This window comes from the organism of the source record quoted next, unplaced genomic scaffold, assembly GCF_019419815.1.
Source record: "Pyrus x bretschneideri cultivar Hongxiangsu unplaced genomic scaffold, Pyrus_bretschneideri_v1 Contig70, whole genome shotgun sequence".
Classification (NCBI taxonomy): domain Eukaryota; kingdom Viridiplantae; phylum Streptophyta; class Magnoliopsida; order Rosales; family Rosaceae; genus Pyrus; species Pyrus x bretschneideri.
The window spans coordinates 1,312,720-1,332,228 of NW_025999810.1; the positions used below are offsets into that span (position 1 = coordinate 1,312,720).

The 19,509-nt window shown below is 35.1% G+C and overlaps 2 protein-coding genes across 2 annotated transcripts; both read right to left on the minus strand.

Annotated features, from left to right (window-relative positions):
• Positions 1 to 1,373: 1,373 nt before the first annotated feature.
• LOC103936659 (protein CASP) lies at positions 1,374 to 11,796 on the minus strand. Its single transcript, XM_009346506.3, has 19 exons — positions 11,569 to 11,796; positions 10,821 to 10,931; positions 10,409 to 10,587; positions 9,211 to 9,360; positions 8,660 to 8,748; positions 8,397 to 8,506; positions 8,202 to 8,296; positions 7,882 to 7,937; positions 6,871 to 7,033; positions 6,507 to 6,599; positions 4,724 to 4,852; positions 4,405 to 4,524; positions 4,045 to 4,125; positions 3,071 to 3,178; positions 2,813 to 2,956; positions 2,580 to 2,681; positions 2,365 to 2,444; positions 1,727 to 1,819; positions 1,374 to 1,647 (listed from the first exon to the last, which is right to left on the minus strand). The coding sequence occupies exons 1-19, from the start codon at positions 11,651 to 11,653 to the stop codon at positions 1,587 to 1,589; spliced, it is 2,049 nt and encodes a 682-aa protein (XP_009344781.2). The 5' UTR covers positions 11,654 to 11,796; the 3' UTR covers positions 1,374 to 1,586.
• Positions 11,797 to 13,710: 1,914 nt separating this feature from the next.
• Positions 13,711 to 15,755, minus strand: LOC103936658 (UPF0496 protein At4g34320-like). The gene has a single exon (XM_048574329.1). It carries the CDS (start codon positions 15,177 to 15,179, stop codon positions 14,052 to 14,054), a length of 1,128 nt encoding a protein of 375 aa, XP_048430286.1. The 5' UTR covers positions 15,180 to 15,755; the 3' UTR covers positions 13,711 to 14,051.
• Between the last annotated feature and the right edge of the window lie 3,754 nt (positions 15,756 to 19,509).

Genomic DNA, 19,509 nt, shown 5'->3' on the forward strand with positions numbered 1-19,509 from the left:
ATAAAATCTTTATCGTAACTCCAAATTCAATTATGCTTGCATCCACGCATTCGTAGCGACGAGTACTATACAAATACAGTAAAATAGTAGCTCATACATATCACAAAATAACGATTAACGAAAGTCAAGTATCTCGCCTCAAGGGGCATTTTTATCAATTCTCACCATTAAAATTATAAAATTAGAGACGGGTTGTTACAATTGGTGTCTACACTCCAAAGTCTAAAAAAAAGTTGGCTACTGAACTTGAGATCTTTCCAAGATTTCGTAAAGTCTGAGGCCCTAAACTTAGAGCTATGAATTTGTCTAAAAACTGTCATTTGTAGAAAAGCAGTTCCATTTCTTACTACTCTTTGAAAATTAATTTGGCCTATACAAAGATAAGTCTCTGGCATTGCGGGTAAACAATGTTATCTACATTAAAAGCAAGTCCACCTCTTTTCTGGAGGCTAGCCCAAAGTCTAAAAAAATATGATGGCACCCCAAAAGCCTACTCCATCCCACAAAATAGACCTGCTCCAAGTCCACCCTAGTCTCTAGGCCGGCCCAGAATAGGTTGAGTGAGGAACCGGCCTATTTCACATCATGTTGACATCAGCCACAACTGATTCCTTTCTTTTTTTTTTTTTTTTTTCTTTTTGTGGGGGGGGGGGGGGGTTGGTACGTGGGTACGCGTTCAAGACTTTAAAAAAAATGTCAGAATCACGATGGGCTGCGTGTCCACTTTTGGGATGTTGGATTTCAACCTTTATGAAATCCACGATCTAGATTATTAACTTAATAAAAAAATTATAAAATATATTTAAAAATACAGAAAAAAAAATAAACGATTTATATATAATATACTAACCATCTTCTACAAAATTGTACTTCAGAAATAACACGTCCTGTGACAAGATTGATTAAAAATTTTATCTGAAATTAAAAATAAAATTATTTTATAAAAATATTTTAATACAACTGACCCAAACTTTGGATCAGGTCATTTTTTAGGAATAAAATGCACTTGATCAATTTCTGTTTCAATCAGTCATAACTATTCATTTGAGGTGATTACTAATGATCTGTGGACCAACTCATTTTTAAGGGTAAACTTGCTCTTAGAGAGAGAATGAACTTAACCTAATAATAGGTTAACAACATCCATGTGGCTCAACTCACTTTATTTTGCAAGAAAAAAAAACCCAAACTACAGTTTTTCAGTCGAGGGCTAGCAATTTAACGTCAAAAATCTGGCAACAAACATTTGTTATCCACAAGTTATTGCTAATCCGTCATTTGATACAGCGCGGACGTCCTTAAAAGTGAAAAACTCATGCTGCATGTTTTACCAGTGCTCTGAAGAATAACAATAATCTCATCTGGTAATATGATTGCAGGGAGACAAGTCCACCTTCTCATCGGCATTAAAAATCAATTATCTTCCGTGGTACAAAATGTAAAGATAAAACTTACCATTAAAATATCAAATATAGTAAACCCGTAAATACATTAAGTATACACCAACTTTTATTTTCCTGGTCAATGGACGTCATTTTTGTTATATACATACTTTTTCATGTGTAGGGCTGAAATGGTCTTCGATCCTAGATCGCATGTGGGAGGTTTAGTTGTTTATCTCCAATAATTACATCCTCCTGACCATTGCTGCAAAAACAGAAAAATTTCAACCAGTGAGAAAATTAACCATCGAAACTGCTTGAAAAGAAACAGAACCAGAAAATACCTGAGATAGCTCAAAGCCGACATTCGGTAGAGGCAGGTGAACACAAGTACATGCAACCCAATCGTGTAGAAAAATGCAAAAGTCCGAGCATACCTGTAAGATCATTCTTCTCTTGTTAAACTAAATTACCTTGCATATATGTTTTTTTTATTTTAAAAAGGACGACCCCAAGTCAACAAGGCTCCCCGATTTACGAGGATTAGGAGGGACACCTATCGTACGCAGCCGTACATTTGCTCTGCAAAGAGGATGTTTCCACTTGCATATATGTTTTGCTAAAAGAATATGATTTCAACTGGATGCAGACATGAGAAAACACTTTTAAAGGGTTATTCAATTAGAACTGAAAATTTGTTTTAGCACTCCTTAACAATAAAAAATTTCCTCAAATTCTGGGGAATACATGACCAAATCACAAGGATCGGGCCAGGAAACTCGAGCCATTATCAAACTTGGGCAACTAGAGTCATTGTCAAACTTCTATTAAAGAGATGCAAACAAACAAAAATTGCACATTTTTTATGGAACAGGAATTGCACTGTTAATTAGAACAATATGACAAAATACTCTGCCGTGAAAAGAATGAGCAAAATCTGATATATGTCTGGGTAGTTGAGAATAAGATCATGTGATCTTACTTGTTTCCAAGAAGAAAACGTCCGCTGCTTAGAGTAATTCTATCCCTGAAACCCAACTCCTTGTATCTTTGATCCCTTTCCTATAATAAAAGAGAAATAAGTTAATATATGATCTCTAAAAAATAAAAGACAGCAAAAGAAATATACATCTGTAAGTCCGATTACAGGGTATATTCATCTTTGCTAACAAACTTTACAAATTCACCAGAAAGTACCTTTTTCGAGAAGGCTGCAAAAGGATTTATGTCATCCTCATATATTTTCTTGTACTTCGATTCAACATCTGAGGAAAAACCACCTTCAAGATCCTCTGCAGGCTGAAATATACCAAGCATTGAGGAACTACACACATTCCGACAATTGACCCAAAAAAAACCAAGCTATTCCGTCTGAAAGAAGAAGAGAGAACTAGAAGCACATATAGGATAAAAATAGATAAGTATAACACCTTCTTTGATCCTCTAGAAACTACTTTTTCAAGACTGTAATCCTGAACGTAACGAATCTTTCCATAGAGTTTGACATTATCAGCTTTCGTCTTTTCCAGTTCCACTGTCAACACTCCTATCTTTTCCTTCAAATGTCTTATTTCCTAGAACAATAAAATCAGTCAGCAAAGTTGCACGATTAGACCAGTAATCTAGCCACATGATATGGCAGATTACAAACCAAAGCAACCATAGCTGTTTGAAAATTAACAACGTACTTCTTCTGTCTCTCTCAAGCGTGTCCTGAATCTATCTCTCTGATTACAGATAACCTTAAGCATTGAGCTTTGGTCTTGGTCCGAGGAACCGTGTTCTTGATCTGCATTCTGATTCGGAAAGGGTATTGTTAACAAAACAAATTAATGTGAAACTAAATGCTTGATAACCAGAGAGTAAAATGGAATGCATAGTGCAATGACAAGAACTAACTTAACCGTATCAAAAACAGACAGTTCACACGTATAATTAGTAATTACCAAAATATGTTGTAGTTAAAAGGCTAAAACCAAAGAGGCCCGTGATAAAATAACTGTGAGCTAATTTGACAATCATCACCAATGTTGTTCTATACATACCAAAGCACTAGAATGCATTAGGGAAGAAAAAAAAAAAAAACTTCATGTATTTTGCTATACTTTGTTTTTTGAGGTACAGAAAAGGATTACCAATAAGAACAAGATTAACTTGGTGATTTCAAACTTTCTTAAACCTTTAGGCCCAATTCCAGAGGAATTGAGATCAAGTTAGTAGGATGGATAAAAAAATGATAGATAGGAGGGATTAGAAATGCACCATATGAGCATTACAAAAGCATATAAAAGGGATTTGTAGACGACTCCTTCCAAGTAGAGATTGCAAATCCCCCTCACATGCCTTCATAATGCTCTTATCTGACATTTTGTGATCCATTCCTTACTAACTGAACCTCAATCCCTTACACAAACCTTAGGAGTTGCAAGTCAATTTACTCCCAACAAATGAAAATATTTGATTGAAGACTAATTCGACAAAACAGCCAGGAAGGACACAAATTGCATTATTGCAGCAAAGATGTTACATTTTCCAAATTTTTTTATCCCATGACTCATGAAATTTCATGTGAAGAAATTTATGGTGGTGAAAGTGAGAGACATTGATATGTACATGTCCGGGGGGCGGAGGGGATTGGAGGTAGGGAGAAGAGGAGGAGTACCTCAGGCAGCTCAGTGCTCCTAGCCCCTGAAAGATCCCAGTCGTCAAACAGAGTTCCCTTTTTATCCTTGGAACCATAGCCCTGCAGTAGAAGGTACAAGTTTAGAAAATATGAGGGGTAACTCAAGTACAAAGTCGTACTCCTACATGCATTCTCTGCTCATATATGCATGAGAGTTTGAATGTGTTTACGTCAATATTAGCTGACTTTAGTTTCTATGAAATCTGAACCAATTCTACTTCTCAAAATTGCAACTGCAAAAGATGTTGACAATATCAAGATTATAATGATACTTAATAGTTCATATCATGGAAACCAAAAGTAACACTCATACGGGCACCATGAGTAATCAATGCTCACCTTCAGTATGTCATCCTCCAACTTTTGGATTAATTTTTGTTGTTCATTAACCTTTACTGTAAGTTCTGATATCTTGCCATCAGCTTTTTCTAGCAAGGATGCTTTCTCTGAAAGTTTGACCTGAAAGCAGCACAATAAAAAATACAACAGACATGAGAGGTCGGTAATAGAATAGGCATCAACTGAACTACACTCCATAGATTGATTCCCACAGAAAGACATGCTATGATCCCTGGGAAATATTTAAATCAAGTTCTATCTCTGAGTAGAGCTAGATAGGAATCCGATCATTGTGTCTGCTGCATGCATGTCTTCATACCTTCAATTGTGTGAGCTCATGCTCCATTTTCCGGTTTTTATCGAGAAGAAGAGACTCCATTTTGCTCATCTCTTCCCCAATTGTAGCTACTTCCCAATCTTCAGCCTCAATTGAATTATAACCAACTGCCTACAAATATAACAATGTCAAGTTAATCAGTGATTAACAGAACATTGTTGAGGTACTTAAGAAAAGGAGAACAATGTTTGAAAAATAACTAGGAGTTCTATGTTCGTACAGAAGATAAATGAGAACAAGTAAAGTATACAAACCAGGAGTTAAATATAAGAAACTACAAGTTCAACGGACAAGAATCAAGAAGAAAAAAAAAATATAACCACTGTTGTAAGCCTTTGTAATAATCATTGAAATAGAGCTTGAATTTCAATCATGTGAAGTATATATTAACAACGAACTTTAGTAATAGATGGACTAGAATATTAGTCCGTTTGTTGTACCGGACTATCTCGGTCTGGACTAGCTTCTAGGACTAAGCTAGATAGTAATCGTGAAGTGTTTGCTGTACTGCCAAACTAAACTATGGACTAAAATATTTTAGGACCCAAATAATTTTTTTATCGTTTTTAATTTACTTTTTCCTTATAAACAAAAACACAAAAATAAATCCCAAAATAAATATTATATTATAAAATTATTTTGTATTTATTTAATTTTTAAAAACCTAATTAATGTTTCACTCAAAAGTGATCTGCCATTACATTTTACAAGAAGAGAACCAACGTTTTCTTCCAAATCTCTCTCTGCCTCTTCACTTAATCTCAGAAATTTCATTGCAAATCTCAAAATATCATACCAAAGAGCAACCTGTTTCTCTATCCTCTATTCCCTTTATTCCTTTGGCTGCTGTTTTGGCCTTTATCTTTGCTGTTCCCTTTGTTGTTTCCTTTGCCTGGTCTTCAGATTTTCTGGGTTTCTTTATCCTCCATTCCCTTCTGTGCTTTGGTTGAGTTTTCTGTGTTTCTGGCTTTTTTGAATTTTCTGGGTTCTGGGTTTCTGGCTTTTTTGGGTTTTCTGATTTTCTGGGTTGAAATTTTGGGAGTTAGATCTGGTTTTGAAAAGGGAAAGACTGCATAATTTTTTATTTTTTGTTTTGAATTTTTCAGCATCTGGGTTTGAAGGGGTTGTGGAAGCGAGAAATGAGAAGATGGGAGGGCGAAGCAGGGGTGAAGCGTTGCAGAGTCGGGATTAGCAGTCCGCCCATTTTTGGAGGGTCTTGCTAAGACCCTCTAGTGAAGCGTGTAGTCCGGTTTAGTCAGGGGGCTAGTCTCATTAAAACTAGTCCCTGCTTGTAACAAACACCAGATTTCACTAGCATTTAGTCTAGTGTAGTCCAGTGAAGGCTAACGAAGCCAAACAAATGCACCCTTGGTTTACTCAGTAATGCCAAATTACCATTTTAAATTAACAAACTTGATCTAATAATTTCAAAGTTTTTTTCATAGCAGCCCCATAAGTGAATTCTCATTGTAGAGTCGTAGACTACTAAATGACATACTCTAGACATTAAACACTGAAGGTATGATGCAGTAGTGAGTTGATTTCCGGCATTGTGTACAATGAATTCAACTTTTCTTAGAGATAGAGCTTAGTTTCCTCACCAAATATGTAATTTGATTTCTCCAAGCAACATTGACCACAGGTATAAACAACTAAACAATACAACTCGAAAGTGTAAAAACTTCTGATAACAGTTACAAAACTGAAGCTAAAATGATAACAGGCAACTTCCAAGCTAATTAATATAGGAGAAAGATGGCATTACCTGCAAAATTTTAACCTTTTTATGCAAATCATCAACCAGTTTTGTTGTTGGCCGTGCCTGAAGCTCTTTCTTCATCTCCTCAAGAGCAGCTTCCTAAATTAAATGGGGGTTGATAAAGTTCTTACACAATAGAGACAAAAAATAAAAAAAGATAACTGCAGCACATTACGGGAGCTGGAAGATCAACTATATAATACATGAAATTAAATGAGAGGGTGATACATAATACAGGAAATCAAATAAGAGGGTGGCAACTTCATGACTTGGGTTTCCGGAGCATCATAGAGCTTAAATAAAGAACTATCTAAAACACTCAATGTTCAATCCCTAACAGCACTTTTTCTTATGTTCTTAATAAGTATACCTTTTCAATGAGCAGTGCATTCAACCTCTTGATCTCGTTCAAGTGCTCTTCTCTTTCATTTGATAACGTTCTTTCAATATTGTGAAGTTCCATGTTGAGTTCAGCAATGATCTTCTCTTTAGCAATTAAAGAATTCTCAAGGACGCTAGTTGAATCAACATCACTGTGGCACAGCAATAAACTTAAAATAAAAAATATAACTCAAAAACAACAGAACCAATCCATATAAAGACTTAATCTCAATGGAGGAACAAAACATGGATACTTCAAATATCTAATACCATAACAATCCAACATACAGAGCAAGGTAAAAACTGAAGAACATCAAAATATCTAATACCAGAAACACGATTAAATCAGATAGTTCAGTGAATAAGAATGGAAAATGATCTTTTCTATTGCCTTTTTATTTTTGTCTGTAAGTTCTAGGTTTCACCAATAACAAGACGAGGACTATGTCACTATGCTTAGTTTCTTAGGACAGCAACATTATTAACAGATTAAGCAGAATCCTAACAGTACAGGACAAATGATCACTTAATAAGCATTATGTATTTCAAGGATTGAAAATTCTAAATTTCTAAAAGAAGGAGGGACTTTTCTATTTTCAACGGTCCATAAAACAAAAGACTATGAAACTACAATGCAGCACCTATAAATAAAGAATACATAACAAGCCTTGAAAGTGAATTGTGAACAATTCAAACCTTGTAACATAAAAAATATTGGGTTCAGTACACACCTTCTTCTAAGTTTTACAATAACGAGATGATGACTACACTTAATTTCTTAAGGAAGCAATTTTTTCACATAGAATACACAGAATCCTTACAATAGACGCCAAATGATAAAATTTACTTAATAAGCATTATGTATTGCAATGATTGAAGATTCTAAACTTCTATATTCTACAATTCATGGAATCAAATAACTACCATCTGAAAGAAAAGAAAAACAAATTGAGACAATAGTTTCCGGGGACATACAAAATACAACACTGAACTACCTCACCTTTTCTTATTTTCAGTGTCATCGTTTGCTGTCTGTAATTTGGAACGCAGAAATCCCTGCAAAATGTTCAATGAAAAAGGGGGCTTCAATAATGAGGAACCATTTACTGCAAGAAGCAAAAGCGAGAAACTGAATAAACAACGATTACAGTAGCTTGGACCTTAAAAAGTAATAAAAGTTACAATGTAAGACCTGTTTGCACAAAAGAGATAAAACTACAACGCAGCAGCTACAACTAAAGAATAAATAACTAACGTTGAAAGTGGATTATGAACAACTCCAATCTAGTGACGTAAAAATATATTGGGTTTAGCACACACCTTCTCCCTCTCAAGACTAAAAAGCCGTGTCTGAGCCCGTTCAACTTCATCCATCAGAAGATTGACCTCGGATTGCTTGGTTGCCCTCTCTTCATCTGAAAAGATTAGAGAAAACATGAGAAGCTTCAAGAAAATTTATTATATTGAATGCAGAGATTAGATAACCCGGAAGAAATGAGAAAATTTAAAATTCACCTGATTGAGCACGAAGCTCGAACAATTGACTTTGAGCAAGTTCGTGTAATTTCTGCATATTGAAAACACTGTCTTTAGCTTGTCGTAATTGATCTTGCAACAATTGCTCTCTGTATAAAGTGAACAGATCACAAATCAAGATACGCAAAAAGACAATACAGCTTTTAATAAAGACATTAAAAGGCGCAAAACAAAACCAATCAGAGATATAGTGTAGTTTTGCCTTGGTATCATTCCCATAAATCTTTGTCAGGAATTTTTACCTTTCTTTTAGGACCTCAAGTATTTTCTGGTTCTCTTCCGCAAAACTGCGTTGCTTAATCTCCACAATTTCTTTAACTTTATCCTCCATCTAACAGAACATGAGAAAGTTCACACATTAAAAGGGAGGTATCACCACTGGTTAAAAACGTATGTTAAAATTTAAATCTGTTGATTTCACTATGGCCAAATGCTCCAGCGATAATTATAACAAAGTCACAATGAAATCAGAGAAACAACAATGAATTTGAAATTATAACAAAGTCACAATGAACTTTCTCATCTAAAGGAAGGTAATGACCACCTTCAGTTTCAAAACTGTTTACATGATTACATCTAACTTTAACTAAGAGATAGCTCACCAGAGGAAGTCTGATAGAAACCCTATCAACCAAACCAATATATCCAACTTGAGATGGCAAGATGTGATTATTAAAAATATCACACCGCGACTCAAATAAATTCTATATTGAGAGAAAGAGAAAAACTTCAAACCACTTGAGAAGGTATAGTCATGCTTGTTAAATAACAAAAGAAACTAGTAATTACAAACCTGTTGCTCTAACTGGCGGTTTCGCTCTTCAAGTCTTCTTATTGTTGCCTGTTGATTTTTTAAATGAGTTGCTTCTGTCCGGAATTCTTCAAGCTCAACCTTCATTTTCCTATTTTCAGATTCTAGTTCAGACAATTTCACATCTTGCTCCTGCATGAGATGAATAAAGATTTTCAAAAACATACCCATAAGGCACAGCTTACAAAAAGAGCATAGCACACGCTCAAGAGATACAATATGTGGTAAATAAGGGATGCAGTAATTTAATAATAAAACTTTCCAGGTCATCTATATTCTATATGAAACCATTGCTCAGCCAACACTAATGATACTTCAATTGGGCTCACAAGAGTCACAACACAATTTTGTTCTAATTCTCATATCTTTTATTGATTAAACTACACTTGTTTACAAAATCAAGTTTTTAACTTGAAGCAATTTTTTTTTGCTCTAATTCTCATCCAAAGAATCATTCTCATCTCTGCTACACTCATTTTGAGCATCAACACATACACAAAAATAGTGTAGCGGAGATGAGAATGCTTCGTTGAATGTGTGGGCACACGAGAAAGGACAAGATTATGAATGAGGATATCCGAGGCAAATTAGGAATAGCTGAAATTGAAGAAAAGATGAGAGCGAATCGGTTAAGGTGGTTTGGACATGTAAAACGAAGACCTACAAATGCTCCAGTTAGAAAATGAGAGTACGAGACAGAGGGCCAAAGGGCAGAGGAAAACCTAGGAAGACATGGAAAGAGACTCTAAGAAAAGATTTGGACTACATGGATCTAACATAAGACATGGCACACAACCGGGTGCAATGACATTCTAGGATTCATATAGCCAACCCCACTTAGTGAGATAAGGCTTTGTTGTTGTTGTTGTTGCTGTTATTTTATGAACTTCAAAAAATAGACAGCAAAATCGCCATGGCCCGCAATGGCCATAGAGCTGGCCAAGCAAATTTTGATTTCAAAATCACCCAAAACATAATTTAAAGAGCAAGTTGTAGAGTTCAATGGAATCTCCTGAGAGTTATGTACAATCATTTCATGCATATATATCTGCTTGGTCACTGAACATCATTGAAGTTCATTCAATTTAAGGTATTAAAGATCAAAGCATGTATTAAATCAGGTTTGATATTTCAGAAATATTAGAAAACACTAAGTATGATGGTGGTACTTAGTACTTACAGCACTTGAAGCAAGCGCCAGATAAGGATCTGGAGCCTCGTAAAGTTTTTGATAGATGTTAAGAAAAGCATTCTCTCCAAATTTTGCTCTCTTAGTAAGATTATCAACTTCTTCTTGGTAACCTCTAAGTAATGAATTAAAGAGATTTAGCTTTTCCTCCGGTGACGCTTTCTTGAAATCTGTCAGAAAAGCAATTTGTAAATTAACAAACATGTTTTCCATCATGCAAAACTGCAAAAGTGAGATGAAACAATTAAAACACAGAAAAAGGCCTCCTTGCAAAGGTACCCAATATCTGCACTTTCAAGAAGAAATTCACACTGGCCCATGGAAACGTGGTCCTCTTCCCTTACTAGACCAACTAATGTAAACTGAAGTAAACTGTGGTCATGATAAAGATATAATGGCATACCTCTAGTGCTTTCCGCAAGCTTCCGCCTATTCTTCTGGCTGTTTTCCTGATTTTCAGCTATCCTAAGCCCTTGCTCATCCAATACACTTTTTTCCTTCTCCAAGTCAAAATCTGTAAGAAAAACACAAAAGCGTCCATTGATATCAAGTTTTCAACTTTTCAGCAATGACATTCCTGTTACTTTTGGTTCACAACCCAAATACCTTGGTCGCCACAGCGGTCAATCCGTGAGGCATCATTCCGATCCTAACAGATGCTAAACCAAACTCAACGGTTTTCCAACCTCCATCACAGAATATCTTTTAGTTCCACTATGCAACATTTTAAGCCCTTCCGCAATTTCTTCTCAATAAATTCATTCCACTCTCACAACTATCACGATATTTATTTACATTTTTACTTGAATATTTAGTGATTCAACACAAAACTTGATAACGCCCAATAAAATTAGTCATTTGCACCATTTCTCTAAAAAATGTTAACAAATTGTGAGCGCCAATTTACACTGATACATACATACAAACGTTGTGTGTGTGTGTGTATATACACATATCTGATTGAAATGAAGCATAAACCAAAGCTTATTTTCTCCTTGTATTGCCAGTAAGGCAGAATCCAATAAGCAAATTGCAGAGCTGACATTAAGAAAAACTTGCGGCTCCTTACAGAGCTACCATTCTCAAATTGTTCAAGCAAAACTGCAACTCTAAAGCTTCAACTGAAAGCTTAACATTAAATTGAAAATTACCTTTCCAGAAATTGGAGACGACGGAGATGGGAGAGGAGGACTTGGATTTGTCACTGTCGAATCCGCCTTGCGGAGAAGCCTCCATTGGCGGGGGTGCGGGATCTCTACGGCCTGAACGGCACGTCGTCTCTGAGCTCGCGATTCAGTGAGGTGCAGCGGCCGATTGAGAGATGGAGAAATGGAAGAAAGAGGGATCTGAGAAAATAGAGGTATGGATTTTTGGTTATTTAATTTTAATGGCAAAATCTATATATACCAAAGCAGGTGGGGAAATCACTGTAGCTTAGATACAGTGGATTTCCGATTTTACCCCTATTTCTTTTCGTTTACGATTGGTTTCATATACCATTGAGAAGTGTAAACATTGAAATACAAAAAACTAAATATATAGAAACTATACATAACATGATACACAGAAAAAGGGCCACTTTGTATTCATTTTCCAATATAATTGGGAGAATATTACCCAAGAATGGGTAAAAAAAAAAAAAAAAGGGAATATCAATGAATAGGACTGATACCAATATGGACTACCCATTTCAATTTTTGTGCTTTCTTAAAATTTGCATACCAAAGTGGTATTTTAGTATACACTAGCATATGAGCATATGGGCACACACAAAGTATGTGAGAAAATTTTTTATTTTTATTTTTGAAATAGAAGGAGAGAGGAAGAGAGTGATAGAGAATGTGGGAGTGGGAAGGGTTTTTCTTTCTTTTCTTTTTTTTTTTTTTTAAATTAGAGATATGTTAGGATTACATTTAGGGTATTAGTAGCTAGCTACCCTCGCTTGCCATACTATAGATCTACCCATATACGCGTCCAAATTAGTAGTTACATATTTCACATGAAAAATGGAACATTATTTGACCATATGAAATTAGTAGTTGCATATTTCACATATAGAATACTCTCGAGGTTGTAGTTACAAATACACAAAGTGTAACTTGAGTTATAGCTTTCTTGTATTACAAGTCACCTATTATTTATCAATTTATGGTTTAATTTTACAGACTATCTAGATGAAAGATCTCGTGTTTTGCTTCTCTAGTTCTCCTTTAGGTTGAATGCGAAGTATTATTTTACGGTGATTGTACCCACATTACAAGTCTTGCTTGCCGATAGATTCTTGCAAGTTGAACCAAATAGTTTGAGAGCAAGTAGTTGATGGTTCCGCCTTGATCTTGTTCACAGAAACTGTGGATCTGTTTGCTTTGGCAGATTTCAACTTAGGGAGCTTGTCAAAGATGTCGTAAAACAAGATTACGATGAGGAATGCGTTAGGGGACATGTCAGCTTATGCCCCCATAGTTACGAAAGTGAGGAAGGCGCTTGAATTGTTGAGAGAGTATGGAGAGATTCAATACATAACCAGATGACAGAAATGAGAGATCATGTCTGCGTTTGGGCACACGCAAGTACCAAAGTTTCACAATGCTGTTGGAGGCTTGTCACCCTAGTTAAATTATCAGGTTGGGGACCTTTAGATTGTGAGATGTTCTCGTTTTCAGTATGAACGAGTTCGATGTTGTGTTTCAACATGAAGAAGTTTCTTTTTTTTTTTTTTTCTTTGTGAATCTCGTCCTAGATTCCTACCGACAAGGATTATTTTTTGGGTTGAATTCTGTTCTTGATCACATCTATTTTTTCTTCAGGAACTACAGGATTGAAGATTCTACCAAAATGTAAGGAGGCAAGCGACAATGAGATGGTCACTACTCTAACCACAGAAATGATTACGATCAATCTGCAATTAAGAAATAACTTCATTGCAAATTCATGCATACAAAACCATACAATTGGCTCGGTGGGAAAAAGTGAGCACAAGACGAGCTGTAAATTTAAGCATAACAAATGTAAAAAAAAACCTAAATTTACCAGATACATGTGATTTTTTGAGTTTTTGTACGAGATTAAATGAATCATAAGAATTTTTCCTCATTACCGCAAAAAATACTTGGATACAAGAGAACTGCATACAGTTGGCTTGGTTGTGAACTTGGAAACCAACCATAGAGGGAGAGACTATAACCTTGCTCCTCTTGGAACTTGCAAGTTTCAACTCTCAACTTGTAACAATTAAGCATGCTTTAAACAGAAGAAAGATGCCTATATGGCAATCCAAATGAAAAGAGACTTCTTACTCCAGACGACATTCCGAAAATCCATGAGATCACAAAGTTATGGACCGAAAGATTTCATCAAATCTAGCAATCAATTAGGAGGTTGAAGACAAAATGTTGTCATTAATTCGGAACTAACTAAAGTCCATTTCTTGCCTAAATATTGAGACAGAAGGTAAAATGCTATATAATCTTGCATTATTTCTTATATACACGAATCCAGTTGTTTGGATTCAAGTTACAATCTAAAGAATGAACAAATAAGATGGAAGCAAAAAAAAAAAAAAAAAAAAGAAAGTTAAACAAATTCGAAATTTCTCGGAACATCAAAACAGAAACTGGTTATATGAGGGTCGTCTTCAGTTGTTGGAATGTTTGATGATCCTCTGCAGAACCACAGTCCTTGCTCTTCGAATGTCGCGGCTGCAGATATCAGCTTGAGTTCCCAAATCCTCTACATTCTTCATAAATACTCCCAACTTCTTCTTAATCTCCTCTATTGCAACCTTCACAGCTTCTTCGTCAATGGCAAAGATTGCATTGTGCAAGAGGGACTCGATATCAATTTCCAATCGATCAACGAGAACCCGAATGTTGTCCAAGTCCTTAATGGCAACATAAGTTCCTACTTGCATTGAACTAATCACTTCCTTTTGACCCCTCAAAACATTTTCATAGTTTTTCCACAAAGAGTCAATCCAATTCCCCATTGAGCCTACCGGGATAGAACTAGCCGCAGCTAGAGCTGCTGCAACCGGCGGAGCAGCCATGGCTGCCGCCACAACAGAACAAATCAACACAGCAGCAAATGTAGCAACAAATATCATACCCGTGACCTTCCTCCAAGCATTAATACATCTGAGTTTCTTATCGAGCTTGTTCTTTCGCATTTGCAACTTCTCGAGCATTAGTATTTGCTGCTTATAAATAGATTGAAATATCTGAAAGAACTCTTCAGTAAAGGGATCACCTATCGCCTTGAAATTCTTCAACTCCTCCAAAGTCCTCGTGTATTGACCGCCTCCCATTTCGGTTTCTTCCTCGAATCGCTGAAGCGCAACGAGAATAAGCAACTGGCTATCGCGAGCTCGCTTCAAGCACTTCTCCAACGCAGTACAGAAATCCAAAGTCTGCAAGCTGTTCTCAAAATACTCCTCAACGAGCTCAAACAACTCCTGATTTTTCCATATGTCTTTCTTGCACCCCAAGATAACTTTCACAACTTCCTGATTCATCTCCAACAGGCATCCTGTCACCTCCTTCAGCGAATCGAACGAGAGGGCTCGGACTTGGACTCCTGCCGCAATTGTGCTGATGACATGATTGGTTCGGGTTTGGAGATTCATGTCGAAGGATTGCAAGTCTGCATCGAGCTTGCAAGCTGCCTCGTAAGAACTCAATTGATCAGTTGTGTACTGCAAATTTGTATGAAGATTGGTTGCAGAGGATGATGTTTCAGCGCTCTTCTTGCTCATATGGCTTCCCATGGCTTCAATCTAGATCTAAACAAGCAAAACCCAGAAAACAAAAACCATGAAAATCTTCCCCAAATCAATCTCCAGCGCCAGATTTCTGCAAAAATAATAAGGAGTTGCAGATCCTAAACCGAACCCACTTGGCCAAATCCAATGAATTTAAACCTTTTATACAGAAAAATCAACCTTGAAAGACTTCACCTCCACAAATCAGTGTGTAAAAGCATTAAAAGCAGCAAACCTTTTGAGCTTTTTCCAACCGACCTCAATAAACAAGAGCCACCGAGAACAAATAAAGCAAATCGATAAAATAGATGATGGGTTTTGCTCAAATAAAAGGAAAATAATGGTGTGTGAGAGAGATGAATAAGGAAGTTTAAGGAGAAAGAGGAGATTTTAATGGGAAAGAAAATATGGGGTTTGGGTTTTTGAGATTTAAGATTTTGGGAATAACTTGCACGCATGAGGGAGAAACGAGTGAAATAGGCATGGAAAATGCGGGAAGCAATGTCCCTTCTCTCTCTAAGAAACATTACTAGGCTGCATTTATCTTTAACTTTCTCTCTCCAAAAACCAATATCTGTGAGGGTGTTTTGTGTTTGTGGCTGAGTTTACTGTTTTAACGCGCAAAGCAACGGTTACCTCCTGACCCTGAATTTGTTGAAGGGTTGGGGGTGGTAGAAGAAGCTTCAGACCAAGGGCTTTGGCTTTTTGGTCTACTTTTCTTATGGCAAGCCAAAACAGTGCAGAACAAGTCAAGCGCCACAAATTTGAAGAGAAGAACGACGGTCCCTCCTTATTGAACCAAGAAAATAGATAAAAGTTTTAACAAAACACTTTCGGTATTATTTATTTTTAATCAAAGTGATATATTTACTCTAAAAAGTCACTTCTAGTACTATTCACTTACAACACTTTTTTGTCATTTTGATTAAAATACAAAGTTTTCAAGTCATTTTCATTAATGTTTCTAAAAGGTAAAGATTTTGAGTTGGGTTTGTATTGTTTACAGAATTATTGAAATACCCTCATACTGAAAATAAACTTTTTAGTCACTTAAAACCAAGTGTTTTAAAATTTTAAAGAACTTTGTAACATTTCAGGTGTATTTAATTAGAAATTGATTTCAAAAAATTTGAAAAAGTTGAGGAATTAGAGAGAATTTAAGAGATTTCATAGTTATTTTGAGCATATACAAATCTCACTTCTTCTCATGAAATTTTGAGGGAATTGAATCAAAATTTTATATGAATCTTTACAAATCAATTAAACTCCATAAAAATCCATTAAAATCTCTCAACTTCCCAATTGAATAAGTTGGAATTTCAAATCTAAAATTTCTCTAACTTCCCAATTGAATAAGTTGGGATTTCGAATCTCACTTTCAATGGTTTATTTTGTCCTGAAAGAAATTTATAATAACATTTTGGTTTACATATTTCAAATTAATGTCATGTTTATCTACTTTTCCTTCTTGTTATTTCACTTTATGGGTTGAAGGTTCTGATAAACATCAGATACTAGATATGAATGACCCATAATATTTTTGAAACAAAATTGTTATCCTTTCTCAAAATTTCCAAATTGTATTTCACAAGAATGCCTTGTAAGAATTTCCCCTTTTTTTTTTTCCATCTAGTAAAGGAGAGTAAGTAAGATTTGAACTTATGTGATGTAGAACAAATGGCTAAATAGAACAGAGAAGAAATGAATTGTCAGAAGACAAAAGCTGAAGTTTTATATCATAAGAGTCGATAATATTTTTTAGGAAATTTGCTTTCAATGAGTATAACATCCACATAAGAAATGTTAATGAAGAGAATGCTGATTTTAACACTTTATACATTCATGCATGTGATTCAATATCTCATGTGTTCCGGTCCCTTTCTTAAATTATTGTAATAGTTTTTAACTCTCCCTCCTCTCCCCTAATAATAATACAATAATGTAAAAAAACCACTATACATTCAAAATACTCATCAGGCAACCATTTATAGCTGGAAAGAAAAAAATACTCATCATGACCAAATCTATAGATTTTTGCCATTGAAATTTGATCTAACGGCTACAAACATAAGTCCACTTTAAAAATTATAATAACTTCAGCTGTTGGATCAAATTTTAATGGTACGGATCTACTGATTTAGTAGATTAGAAGGAAGGGATCCGAAAAGATCCCTTTTCAAAAAGTTGACACACAATCTCAAGAGCAAAGCTGTTCGCGTTTGCACCGCGTGCACCTCCGAGTCTCCAACCCACCCGCTTTTAGGAGATGGCACGTCATGGTGTTGACACGTGTTCCCAACCTACTGGTTGCCGCCAATGAGAGATTTCAAAACCATTTCACACTACGCCACATCATATGCCACTTCTTCTTTTTTCGTTTTTATTATTTTTTGTTTTGGGATTTTGGTTTTTCATATTTTCTGTTGCTTTTCTTAGCAAAAAATATTCAACTCTTATTTTCTTCTCATCCCTAATTTACATTACATATCACACTACTTCCATTCAGGGCCGGCCTTGAGAATTTAGGAGCCCTAAGCGAGCCTTCGAAGTGACGTCTTAAAGTTTTTTTAGTCTCAGTTCTTTACACGTTGATATGTATTAAAAAAATTAGCTAAATACGTAAAAAAATTATTTCACATCAAGTATCATTAAAATTAATATAAAAAGAAGATAGATATACAAGCATTACTTAAAAATTACACGTGTCACGTTTTTAAACTCAAATGTACTAAATGTTTGCAGTTAAGAGTCTAAAATTAAGAGTGAAGAACAATAAAACTTGATAATTAAGAAGGTAAGGAACAATAAAACTTCATTGATGAGTATAATAAATTCAACAACGCCAATTATTCTTTTTTTTTTTTAATAAATCAACACCACACTAACAGATCAATTATTCAAAAATAATCCATTGCATAATAAATTATTGAAAAGCAAAATATAAACTCAAAGTTTTGATTACCTTAAAGTACAATCTTCAAGATCATGTGACAGTTGATTTAGACATTCGATAGATATTGAGAGGTTGGGAAATTGAAAGAAAAAAAGATCGGAAGGGGACTTGAGTTTTGTAACTTTATATGCATTTGGACACATAGATTAGGAGTAAATTTGAAAAAAAAAAAGAGATAAACCTAGTGACGAAAAAGGTAGCTCCAAGTTTTGAACTCAAAGCCCCAAAGAAAAAAAGAAGCTGAACATTTTCACAACACCAACAAATGGATTATGATATTTCTTACTTTTTCTATATTTATATGTTAATTACAAAATATATAAAAAATTTGGGGGGCCCTCGGGCACCTACATGAACTACCCTTAGGGCTAGCCCTGCTTCCATTACAAGATAAAATCCCTAACTTAATTTATGATGTTGTTTCTCCTTCTGGTTCCATTAGATCCTTTATTAAAGGATAAGTCTCTGTTTGTTCGCGAAAATTTTGTACTACTGAAAATATTTATAACTTGGTGTATTATTCCACATGTTAGAATATAGGCAGAAAAAATAGTTGATATGTCTTGGTGTGTTAATAAATAGTAACACCAAAAAATTAATTACCTGTGCATTTAGATTTTAATTTACTTATCTTTGTGTTATCGGTTACAAATGTTAATGATGCATTAGTATATTTTGTACTAGTTTAGATGGTTTATTGAATTTTCATTATAAGATTACATGTTAATCTTAAACTTCAACACTTTTTTAATAGAACTACAATATTTGATAAGAACCTTATTTGTCTCAAATTATACATATACTAAAACCTAGTTTTTTTGGCCCTGTTCATTGAAGGGCATAAATACCCTTTGTCTCTTCTTGTTGTCCCGTTTTGTTGCCTTCTTTGTACATAAAATTATGAAAGTGCCCTTTGTTCGATCTCAACTGTCTATTTTGTGCCCTCATATTATTTATTTATTAATAGTAAAATGATGAAATTGCACTCTCTTTCCTTTTTATCCTTCGTTGTTATTTGTTCTGGCTACAGTAAAAGGACATATTTGTCCAGTCCACCTGTCGATCATCATTGATTGCTCGCTCTGGACCACATTTTTTTTCAACTATTGCTTCCGTTTTTTATATCAGTCTGTCATTATCTGTTGTTGTCGATGTTAAATTTTTTTCGGTCTCAAATCTCTGCTTCGGTTGTTTATAAATTTGTGTTTTGTTGTTGACAAAGGTCGCCTTTTGTCGTTATCAAATCTCGATTTGCTCAGAAAATACCTAAGCATTGTAAGGGCGTGTTTGTTTGGTCAGCTTAAGTTTCACTGGACCGAACTACTGAGCTAGAATTAGTAGACCTATGTTTGGTGTAAATTGGGATTGTGTTTAATGGGATTA